The 11850-nt window shown below is 41.2% G+C and overlaps 1 protein-coding gene across 1 annotated transcript; it reads left to right on the top strand.

Moving 5' to 3' along the window:
* The first annotated feature begins 637 nt into the window (after positions 1-637).
* On the top strand, positions 638-10575 carry CCNJ (cyclin J). Its single transcript, XM_068398730.1, has 5 exons — positions 638-788; positions 2674-2884; positions 5321-5620; positions 5718-5877; positions 7518-10575. The coding sequence occupies exons 1-5, from the start codon at positions 720-722 to the stop codon at positions 7924-7926; spliced, it is 1149 nt and encodes a 382-aa protein (XP_068254831.1). The 5' UTR covers positions 638-719; the 3' UTR covers positions 7927-10575.
* Positions 10576-11850: the final 1275 nt, after the last annotated feature.

Raw genomic sequence — 11850 nt, 5'->3', positions numbered from 1 at the left:
GCTCCCGCTGCCCTGGGCCACCCGCAGGCGTCACCGCGAGCGCAGCGCCCAGCCCTAGGCAAGGCCCCACCCCCACGTCCCTGGGCCTTTATCGGCGCGGCTACGGCAGCTCCGCGGGCCCAAAGTCTTCCCGCGCGTGGCCGCGGAGCGCGGGGCTCGGCTTGCCCCATGAGCGCCGCGCCCTGATTGGTGCCCGGCGGGCGGGCCGCGCTGTAAGGCAGCAGGCGATTGGCCGGCGGCCGGCCGCGTGCGGGCGCTGCCTGGCTTTGTACACACGCCGGCCCGTTCGGCCCTTTAACAATGGGCGAAGCGGGCAGCGCCGCGTGATGCCGGGGGAGCCCTCGGGACGCCGCGCCGCGCTCAGGTGTCCCGGCCAGGCCCCGCCGCGCCCGCCAGCCGCGCCGCTGCGTAGGGTGAGTGGCGGCTTCGGCGGGGCGCGATCGCCCTCCCCTGCGGCTGCCGACTCCTCCGCGCCCCCGCCTCCCCCGGCCGTGCCCCGCGGCGAGAGGGGGCGGCTTAACGAGTCTCACTTGTGCCATGGCGGCCACCTGGGCCGGGGGGCTGGGGGGTCCCCGCGGCGCGGGCGGCAGCTGATCGCGTTTAAGCGGGGGTGAGCGAGGAAGGGGCGAGGGTGGCGTTGTCCGTCTCGTCCCGCCCGCGCTCAGCGAGCGCCGCTTCCTCCCCTCTGCCCAGGCCCCGGCTGCTGCGCCGCCCCGCCGATGGAGCTGGAGGCGCAGTGGTGGACAGGACAGCTGGCTGCCGACATCCACCAAGCGCTTCGCTATAAGGTAGCCCGGCGCGGCGGCGGTTGGTGCTGCGGGGGGAGGCCGGGGGGCGGCGGGGTTGGAGGCCGTTGCCGGCCCCGCGCCGCGGGGGAAGCGGAGGGCTGGCGGCCCCGGTGCCTTTGTGAGGGTTCAAACAATCGGAGCCGGCCCTCCGGAGGGGAGCCGGCGCGGCGGCTTGAAGCGGGGTGGAAAGCGCGTATGAGGCGGCCGCTCGGCCCGCCCGGGGCTTGGTGGAGTTTGCTTTTCTAAACCTTGAAAAACACGGTGCCTTCCCCTCGGGTAATGCTCAGGCTGTTTGTCCTCAATCTCTCACAGTTTATGTGACTGACCAGACTGTTCTCTCTCTGCACTTTAAAAAGGCAAAGGGGTGGCGGTGCGCTTGGTTCTTCTGTTTGGATGTGTAAGTGGGTCCAAGTTTAAACTCTGCAGAAAGCATTGTGATGCTATTGTAACAAAAAAGAAAAAACAAACCCAAAAAAACAAGCAACCAAACTCTAGGTGCAGTAAGAATAGTAGAGGGTTTAGGCAATACCGCTTTGAAGTTGCTTCAACTGACTCGAAGTTGCTCTTTGGGGCTGCTTCCATAATAAAGCACATCTTACGCTCAGAGCTGAAAATTAGTTTACAGTGACTGAACATACTAAAAATGTGGTTTTGCTGCCTGATAATACTTGATGAGTGGATTATCTTTCTTGAAGGTGTGACTGCTAAAACAACTTCTTGTTTGCAGGGGCAGGGAGCCCAAGAGAAGGACAGGATAATTTATTTGCTACCAAAGTTACCATTACTAAAACTAAGTTAGTGTTGTGAAAGCATAGTAGGTATGGGTGGAGTTTTTGTTGGTTTGTTTGGTTTGGGTGTTTTTTTTTTTTTTCACTTCAATAGCATGTTTCAGAACTTTGAATTGACCTTAAAACTGAAAATTTTGGGCAACTCCATTCCAGCTTGGTCTCATCAGACTGTTCTTCTGGAAATTTAATTGTACTCAAAATCCTACTTAATCTGGGCTGCACAATTTAACTCATAAATTTATTCATGATAACAGAAAACAGCTCTGCTGTATACAAGAGGAGATACTAGCTACTAGGCAGGAGCCTGGGGAATGCTCTTTCTACCAGTCCAAATTTTGTATTCAAAATAGATCATGCCACAGATTTTTCTCATCTGTGGTGTTGGTAGGGCTTTTGTTTTGTGGGGTCCCCTCCAAATCTGTGACTGTGTGAAGTTTATATATGCTTAACTAAATGCCTGAGCGCACATTGTAATCAATGTCAGTGCAACATCAATCAGATCAGATTAAGTCAGGGTTTAAATGTATGCATGCAGCAAACGTTGATACTTGCACACCCCGTTCCTCTTCCTAACGTTGCTACTACCTTCAGCTAGCTGTTAGTGCCCTTCTCCTGGAGGGACCTGCAGGAGAGCTGGCAGCATTGGAACATGCCAGCACTTCAGTACAAAGTCTGATTGCTCAGATTGAGCTGTAGCAGAAGGGGGTTGAGTTAAGCTATTGGACTTTGTATTGAGGCAGCGTAGGAGTACTCACATACCTGTGCTGTTTCCATGCTGGGAGGGACAGCCTTTGCAGTAGAGGTAATACAACAGAAATGGTAAAAGCTAAAGTCACCCTAACTGATTGCTCAAGATGTTAAATTTTAAATTATTATATTAATGTTATGCAGAACCAGATTATTTCTTAGTTTTTCTGTAATACAACAACTGGATTTTGTTCTGTGAAAAGGGATGCTGAAACAATGGGAACAGAAGGAAGAGGGGAGAAATCCTGTGAAAATTCCATGATAAATTTGAGAATATCAACTATATTAATCTGATACCAATTCAAACTAAATGATGGTTTTAATAAAATTATATGCTGCTGTCCATCTAGGAGCTGAAGCTACCCTCCTACAAAGGCCAATCTCCCCAGTTACATCTGAGAAGATACTTTGCAGATCTGATTGCCATTGTGAGCAATCGGTTCAGACTCTGTCCTGCTGCACGACATCTAGCTGTGTATCTGTTGGACCTCTTTATGGATCGTTATGACATATCAATACAGCAGCTGCATGTGGTTGCTCTTTCCTGTTTACTTTTAGCAAGTAAGTATGTAGCACCAAGCTGAAACTGGAGCAATATATATAGGTTCTACTGCCAAATACAAGGCGTGTCTTGATGGGATACAGCAGACAGGGGAAACAAAGTGCTTATAAAAGATTAGTGTATATCAGTTTGAGCCAATTGGTAGAGCCTTTCTTTAGACTCTTGTTTTGACTTCTGTTGGCACCTGGTGAAACTGAGGGGACAAAAAACAAACTGTGATTAAAAAAATGTGTTTATGCTTGGAAACAAATTGTTCTAAGGTGAACTTTCAGAGCTGTATTGTAGGAATAGAAAGACTGTCTTTCTGAGGATATCTCAAAATAGGTAGATCCAGTGCTGGAAATGAAAAATTTGCATACTTGTGATAAAGGAAGAAATTAAATAAACCATATGTAGACTGTACTGCACCCTGGTGATGGTGCCATGTGGTTCTGGAATACTTGAGATTTCCTAAATTGCAATGTTCTTTAAGCAAGCTACGGCTAACATACATCCTGTATTGTCACATACAGAATGTAATACTGGTGAAATACATTGGTGAATGCACAGTACTCTGAAGACAGAAATTACAAACATTCATTATGAACAGTGCTGCTTATATTGATCTCTGCTACATTCTTGTGGCGTGTATCCATCTTCTGACATTTGTGGACCCCTTTTAGATGTCCCCAAAGAGATATGGGTGTAGTTTGCTGGGATACCTGCTGGCACCTGTTCTTAAACCAACAGATTCAGAGAAATGGGTCCTGGCAGCAGAACTAACTGTTGTTTCAATTTCTGCTGATCTGTTTTCATCATTTTCAAATGATGAAAATCATTTGCTCAAGTAAGATATATTGCATTGTAGCTTTAGGCCCTCTTTGCTAGAAAACCAGAGTGCTGAGGTGTTGGCTATTTTTGGTATACTGCTTCCTTTCATTGCATCCCCTGTCTCCACCAATACAGCTATTCAGCAGAACAGTTAAACAAGAAAAGGGTTATTTCAGATTCTTTTGGGGGGTAAACTTCGACTGGATGCCACCAGCCAGCAATCTTCTCTTGGCAAAGGATGAGGTGCTGAGTATGAAAACCTTGCCTCAGAAACCAGTGTAATCCATTTAGGAAAATGGATTGGCTTTGAACTAATGTCAGATTTTCAAATTAAATTAATATTCTGAAGAGAATTACAATTTTTTTTTTTTTAAATAGCCTCTGCTATCTTTCGTAACAAGCTGCAAGTAGAGCTCTGAAAGCCTGGAGTACTCACTCTTCTGAGAAGCAGTGTATGAATTGGTTCAGAAAGAACAAACCAGAATGCTGCTTTAAACTTTTGCCTTGTGTGGCTTAAACAAGCAGTTTAATCAGCAGTGCAGTAAGCTGGACAAATCACACAGTGATGTATCTGATAATGTTATAGAAGTAATTAGAGAAATTATTATATGACTCCTGAAGCTTTCATTTCTGTAATTACTAGAGTATGGGCAACAAAAACTAACAGACTGGGACTGGTGTTGGATTAAGTCCTGTATTAAGTACCTCCACTTTTGGAAAAAAAAAAAAAAAGTTCAGTATGTTCAGTCCTGCAAAACTCTCTAAAAATGTGCATTTTCAACATATCATGTAGTACTGAATAGAGAGTGTAAGATGGAAAGAATTTGCAATGAAATTGAAATAGCACAACCATATGGCAAACTGTATGGAAATGTGACACTTGTTTCTCTTATTAATGGGTTTTCTACATATATAATTTTGCTTCAGGGTAAAAACACACACGCCTGACAAGTTAAAGTCCAAGGAAAGCTGAAGTGTTAAAGTTGAAATAGTGTATATGGCAGTGTTGGTTTTCAGATGCACATTGCTGAAATCCACTTGTTTGAACTGCTGGAGCAGCTTATCAGCTATCAAATCTAAAAACATACCTACCATAACAGGCATTAAAAGCAGCCACGTTGCCTAGAGCTCTAGCTATACTCTAATGAGTTTTGGAAACAAAAAGGTTGTGTGAGGACAGGGGGGTGATTAAAGCCAAATGATGTGGTATTGTGTATGCCAAGTCGCATCACAGTGGTATTTCATTGACGATGAGGGCACATTATACAATAATTTGGTGAGGAAAAACTTGCGTATGCATTGCTAGTGATGTGCTAATACAGCTTACTTCTGCTCTTGGCAACCGGCTTCTGTGTGCCGGGGTGGGAAAACCAACAGGAAACATGGCACTGCACAATATCCTACACGGTGTTTGACATTATCTGCTGAAATTTACCCTTTATAGTACATACACTTTTTTGTCTCTGATGACATATTCCATTTGAGCTTTGCATCTGTGGGAAAGTCTCAATCTTGTTTGAGATAGAATTGAAATATGACCAATGCAGACATCAGATATGATCTGTTTTATAGTTCACTTGTGCTGAACCTCTTTTTTTCCCCCTCCCCTTTCTGTTCACCTGAAGGTAAATTTGAAGAAAAGGAAGACAGTGTTCCCAAGCTTGAACAATTGAACAGCTTGGGTTGTATGACTAACATGAATTTGGTACTAACAAAACAGAACTTGCTTCATATGGAGTTGTTGTTGCTAGAAACATTTCAGTGGAATTTGTGCCTCCCAACTGCTGCTCATTTCATCGACTATTATCTTTCTATTGCTGTCCATGAGACCGATCTTCATGACGGCTGGCCAATGGTTTGCTTAGAGAAGACTAAGTTATATATGGCAAAATATGCTGATTACTTTCTGGAAGTATCACTGCAAGGTGAGTTGCATATTTCAGGTAGTTACTCCTTTGTGGCCTTGACAGACAATGTCCAACTTAAATGATTATGATTCTTTTTCTTATTCCTTCTTTCTAGATCATGCATTTTTAAATTATGCCCCTTCTTTAGTTGCTACTGCATGTGTTGCTTCTTCAAGGATTATCTTACGTCTCTCACCAACATGGCCTACCCGACTGCATCATCTTACTGCCTACTCCTGGGATTTCCTAGTGCCATGTATTGAGCGACTATTAATGTAAGTTAACAACAGCAGCTTTTTTTAAGCCCGTTCACACATCTGTTGGTATGCTTAACTGCTGTTAGCACTGAAAGTAAATTTCTTCTTGAATTTCAATTTTTCTTTTCTAAAAATACTTAGTTATTACTTAATAATATTACCTGTTTTTTTCTTTCCAAAAAAAAGAAAACCTTATCAGATCTAACCTCTTTCCTGTTCTTTCAACAAACAAACCTCAGCCCTGCATTTCCACTGAACATCTTTTGGCATGCTTTGAGAATCTGTTAAATAGCTTGTTCCCAGTCTCTGTAGTCTGCTCAGAGAAGAAAGAGAGCAGAGTACCAAAGGCATCAGAGCTCCTACACTCTGAAGACTCTATGCCTGGGAAGTTCAAGGGATGCTCCAAACAGATTATGGATCAAACACACAGACTGTTTGAGTGGCCAGCTTTGGGGGGAAAAAGTGACCCAGAGGTTGTATCCGTTTTTGCACTACAGTGGAGAGAGCGAGCTAACATGAGATAAAAATGCCAAGTGAACCTTACTGGGAGAGGGTGTTACACAATCAGTTCTTTTATTCTAAACCTTGAGGTTAAAACCTATGCCCACCGTAACTGCTTTCCTCCTGCAGAAGTTTGCTCTTGCCCAGATCTAAATACAGTTGTGCTCCATATAAGCACAGGAACAGCGGTATCTGGAAGAATCACATCTTCCTTGTAAGTGTGACATCATCACCCCTGCTGGCCTCTTTTGGCTTCACTAATATATGTAATGAAAGGGATAGTACCGAAAGCATGCAAGTGCTGTTGCAGAAGTGTTTTCAGTATTGCTCTGGAACACTTGAGGGAGGGTGAAGCCTTTCAGTCCTCTTTGCAGTGCACCATAAAAATGCAGCAATCTTTTAGGAAAAACTGGTGAGGGGTTGAACCCCAGCTGTCTTCAAGAGATCTGCCCTGCATAGGCAGTACCATAAAACTCAGATGATTTTAGGCCCGACTGAAGTGTGTAGGTGGTACCTGCTTAACGTCAGCATAAGAGCAAGAGTATGTCTAAATACTTGAGATGGCTGTAAATCAAGGGAATTCAGGTGAGCTAAACTTAAGTAGTGGGTAGCCTAGAAAAAAGGTGAGAGGAATTTAAAAAAAGGTATTTCCACTCCCCAAAGCAGGATCCAATATAAATATATATAACATCTTTAAGTACTGTAATGTTGATCTTTAAAAACTCTCTGATATCATGTCTTTAAAAACCCTATGCTCTGTTACCCAATTTAAATGAGGTAGAAGCAGCAAGTAAGTTTTAATTTCAGGTTCTTGTAATCTAGTCCTTTATTGCAGTACACTAGCAGGCCTTATTGCACTGGTAATTTTAGATACTGCTGTATTATTTGTATTGTACTTGGCTTTTAGCTGCATTTTGTATTGCTATGAAATGAAATGCTGAAAAGAAGCTGTATCCTAAAGAAAGACATTTTACAACCTTAAATGATTTTAAAGGGTTGGCTGAAATTATTTTCTTTCTCTTTTTTTTTTTTTTAAAGCTTTGGAAACTTTCAAATAATTGCACTGTTTGTTAGACTGCTCTTAAAAGTTAACGCAAAAGAGTTTAAATTATTTTAATATCTATTTTCATGTATTCTGTCTTCTCAATTTGTTTTAGTGCGCATGATAATGATGTGAAGGAAGCAAACAAGCAAAAAGGACAACATGCTCAGTCTGCTCAACATACTGTATTTCAGACCCCAGCTCCAACTCCCCAGCAGGCTAATGCTCAACAGCATATGCCACAGTATCTCCAAGCTCATCAGTCTTCATTACAGTATCACCATCAGACATCACAGCAGCAAAACTGTCAACAGATATCATCGAATCATACAGCATCTTACCCACTTCAGACTTGCCCTGCTGCCTTACAGTCTAGTGTTCAGGCTCGAGGCCATGTACAGACTGGTGCTGCAACGTCACTAGCTGTTCCGCTAGAAGTGAAGCCATGTGTAAGTGTCTCCTACAACCGGAGTTATCAAGTGAATGGACGATATTCCTGTATTACTCCCTGCTTTGAGAGGTGATAAGTACAAAATGGGTTTGTGTTTGTTTGGGGTGGGAGATTGTGTTGAGGGGAATTGTTTTGGTTTTTTGTTAAACCTCAAATAAGTTTGAGGGCAACAAATTGAATAAAAAAAGTGTCTTTCCAGAAAAAAAAGCAACTGGATTTACAACCAGTACCGTAGCTCAAATACAGACTGCAAAAAATAAGCACACAGAACACCCTCTAAAAAGAATGCATATACCTGGGTGAAATAAGTTCGTTCTTTGGCGCTCAGAATATTTTGTGCTTCAAATGCACATCTTTGAAATACTAGTCAAAAGAAAAATAGCTGTGGACTAACTACAGACTTACCTTTTAATGAAGGAGATATGCAGTATTATTTTGAAGACATATATGTAATACCACTGTACAGTATTAACAGTTTAAATTTACTGAAATTTAAGAATCCACTGAATGCTAGACTTCTCCAGATACATGAGGACTACAGGAAGAAACAAATCTCATCTGGCTAACTCCATACTCTTGCCCCCTTTTCAGCACTTGTGTTGGGTATTTACTTTAGGCTAAGGCATTTGAGTTAACTGGTATTTTGGCTAGTTTTTAAGTTTTGTACCTCACAGGATAGACACGTTTTTGCTTTTCTCCTCCCTATCCTTTTTATGTTTAACTCTTTCATACTAACTCAGGGAATTTTCTACTCCTTACTCGGTGCTGCTGGTTTGTACACTTGATTGGGTATAACTTGAGGGAGGAAGGTAGAGAGGGAAGAGACTATAGCAAGTGGAGTGGCTTTTCTTCAGGGCATTTATATGCAGAGTACCAAAGGGATGTGTTAGTGTTCACAGAATGTAGATGTGAACTACTGCCCAGCAGCACGGTATTAGTTGAAGAAAAGAAAGTTTCAGCTGAACTTGTACTGTACCAGAACTACTACAGTGGCTGTGATTCCTCTGTGTACACATACACAAACACACATGTATTATTAACCAACAGAAAGCATCCTCCAATTGTACTGACAGTATCACTCATAGAGGAAAAAAAAAAAGTGCAGTTAAATGCTTATAGAAATCTAGTTCTGTCAGGCTTATAGTGGAGGGAAATTCTCAGGTAATAGTGGGGCAACTTTTTCTTCTACTATTTGGGAGTTCCAGAAGAAAATGCAGAGATTTACTCTTCTAAACAGGTGGAACAAAAATATATTGCAGAGTGAACTGCTTTATCACAATTAAGGTGCTAATTACATAACTTTATGGAATTACACTATCTCCTGTGGAGTGGATAGTCTGAGGGTAGAAACCTTCACTCATCCAACTCTTGGATGAAAATGGTGGTAGAGATATTAAGAGAGGATTTATTTTTTTTAAATAAAAAAAGATTCCTGACTTTCTCCTGTGGTAGAATATGGGAGGAAGAGGTATGGATGACAGGATTCTTACTACTTTAAAATATATAGTATGTGGGCTTAAGGCTTTTTTTGTTTGTTTTACTTGTTCTTTTACCACCTTCTCCCCTGTCTTAGTGGCAGCACTTAAAATTGTGTACCATCTAATGACACTGAAGTACTGTGAATCTTAGAGAGACTGTTTGGAAAGCAGGGGCAATTAAGATACATTATCAATATTAAGATGAAGGCTTTACCACAGGAGAGCAGGCTTTATAATGTTCAGATGGAGGGAGGACAGCTGTGTTCGTTCTTTCTGGGGCAGAATGATAACATGCTACAAAAACCTACTTATTGTTGAGGAGAAGAAATCCTGTTTTGTTTTGTTTTGCATAAATCCCAATTTTTGTTGTGGGCTTTTGTAGCACATATGTGCAAGTCAATGGGGATAAGAGGGTGAATGAAAGAGATGACCCTCTCTGCTTTATGCTAGAGAATCAACTTTGAAATAGGCATAATATGGTCAATTCTTAATTAAAGTGCAAGTTAGTTTGGTTTTGGTTTTTTTTCCTCTCCTCTCTTCATATCTTAATGAATATTTCTGCATGTCTGAAAGTAGCATTAAGTAGAGACTTTCCACTTCATAAGATGCCATGCTTTTTATTCAGCGTTGTTACCCATTTAAGAGGGAAGTGGACTTTCTGCCGGTTTCATTTTGTTGCAATGTGATATCAAAGTCCTCAGAACTCTTAACTACCTCTGATGCTATGAATGTACAGTCTTGTAATAGACTATGACTTGAAATAACAGTAGATGCCTGTAGCAATTTTTTCTGTAAAATCTTTAAATCAGCTAATTTGTCATCTTTACTTGTGACACAGCAGTATAGGCTCTTCTTTTTTGGGGTATTAGTAAATTTATCCCATAGGCATTTGAGATATAAAAATTTAACTAATACTTAACACTGGAATTATAATAGGCGGGGGGCTTATTCAGTTAGTTAATACTGCAAATTTACACTTAATAGGGTATTTCTTTGTTTGACTATTTTAAGACATTAGGTCAACTGTAAAAAGATCCACTACATGCTGTTTGTTTTTAATTTATTACTTAGTCTGAGTTTTTTCTGACACTACAGCTGCATGACTACAGAGAAAATGTACACTGAACAGTTTCAATATATTATTTAAAAGGGCTTTACCAGTGTACATTAAAAATACACTGTTCTATTAGAACCAAAATGTGTTTTTTATGGCATAAATAAGAATGGTGCTCCTAAATGCAAAATGTCCAAAACAATGGAATCTTTGTGAGTGCTATGCATTCAACTTATTTTTAAAAATAAAACTAGTTTTGAGTAAGAAGTTTCTAGTGTGTATTATGCTTTTGTGTGTGTAGTGTTGTTTTTTTTGTTTAAAAATATGTAAACTGACCTTAAGCTCACTTGCAGTATCCCTGTGTATGGGCTGAAGATGTGTAAGGACTTTCTTATTTCTCCCCACCCTTTCTATGACACTATAATAAGCTTCAGGAACTCTGACTTCACAATTAAAAAAAAAAACAAAAACAAAAAAAACAGCCAAACCAGGAAGGAAGTCATGCGCGAAGGGAAAACTCATTGCATCCACAGCATATGCTAAACATCGTACGCTTCAACAATGTGTCTAGTGCACAGCTGTTAGAAAGAAATCAAGAACAAAAGAACTGTTCAAGAGCAGGGGGGCGAATTCATTTCGTTAGTATTTAAAAAAAAAAGTGATACAATCTCATACTTCTAATACTAGAAATCATTGTGGAGAAGATGTGGGAATAGCCTTTTTGTCAAGAGCTACAAGTACTTAGGTTATTTACAAGAGCTGTGAAGGCTTAATCATGCTGAAGGCAGCATAAAATCATGTGATGCATCCTATCAGAAATATTTTTGGATGCTTACAATTTCTGATAACTGCTCCTCCCTAAAAGAAATTCTAGTTCTTCCTAATAATGTGCACGTATCACATTTGTAACAAGGCTTATATGATTATGGCTAGAGCTCAAAGTACATTGGATAGAATTTAATTCCTCTGAAGCTGACTATTAAATTGTGAGGTCTCTGTTAGCTTGCACATATTCCTATTTAGGAATAAACTCTGATTGTGAAAGCCCTTCTAGAGGGCCTAGAGCGAGGAAGGGCAAGCTCTACTCTGTCCCACTAAGGAACAAGGGCAATGTCCAGTATGATGTTGGCATGCATATTACATGAACACTTTGAAAAGTTTTGTCCTCACCCTTAGGGCAGCAAACATCAAGTCTGTCTAGACTGTCTCCTTGAAATATCAAATTTTTGTATTTTTTACTGTAATTACAAAATAGGAACTACCCTGACCTTTATAAGTATCTAACAACTATGAGGACTACCAGCTACTTTTCACTTCAATATTCCAGTAGAAGTCTGAACTCCAGATTGAAATTGAAAGTCCGAGGCTTTTTGTGTTTGTATGTAACAAGAAAAGCTTCCCCTGACCCAAATTCAGTATCTACATTAAATATGAGGATATTTATATTCGTCCAGCATTGCAAATT

The sequence above is a fragment of the Nyctibius grandis genome, chromosome 4, assembly GCF_013368605.1.
Source record: "Nyctibius grandis isolate bNycGra1 chromosome 4, bNycGra1.pri, whole genome shotgun sequence".
NCBI classification, from domain to species: domain Eukaryota; kingdom Metazoa; phylum Chordata; class Aves; order Nyctibiiformes; family Nyctibiidae; genus Nyctibius; species Nyctibius grandis.
Note: the sequence above shows the minus strand (reverse complement) of the source record. Positions and strands in the feature narration are given on the sequence as shown.

Coding starts and splice junctions, on each gene's coding strand:
- CCNJ (XM_068398730.1), top strand. CDS start 720: ATGGAGCTGGAGGCGCAGTGGTGGACAGGACAGCTGGCTGCCGACATC. Junction 2,885..5,320: donor TTCCTGTTTACTTTTAGCAA/GTAAGTATGTAG, acceptor GTTCACCTGAAG/GTAAATTTGAAGAAAAGGAA. Junction 5,878..7,517: donor TGTATTGAGCGACTATTAAT/GTAAGTTAACAA, acceptor AATTTGTTTTAG/TGCGCATGATAATGATGTGA.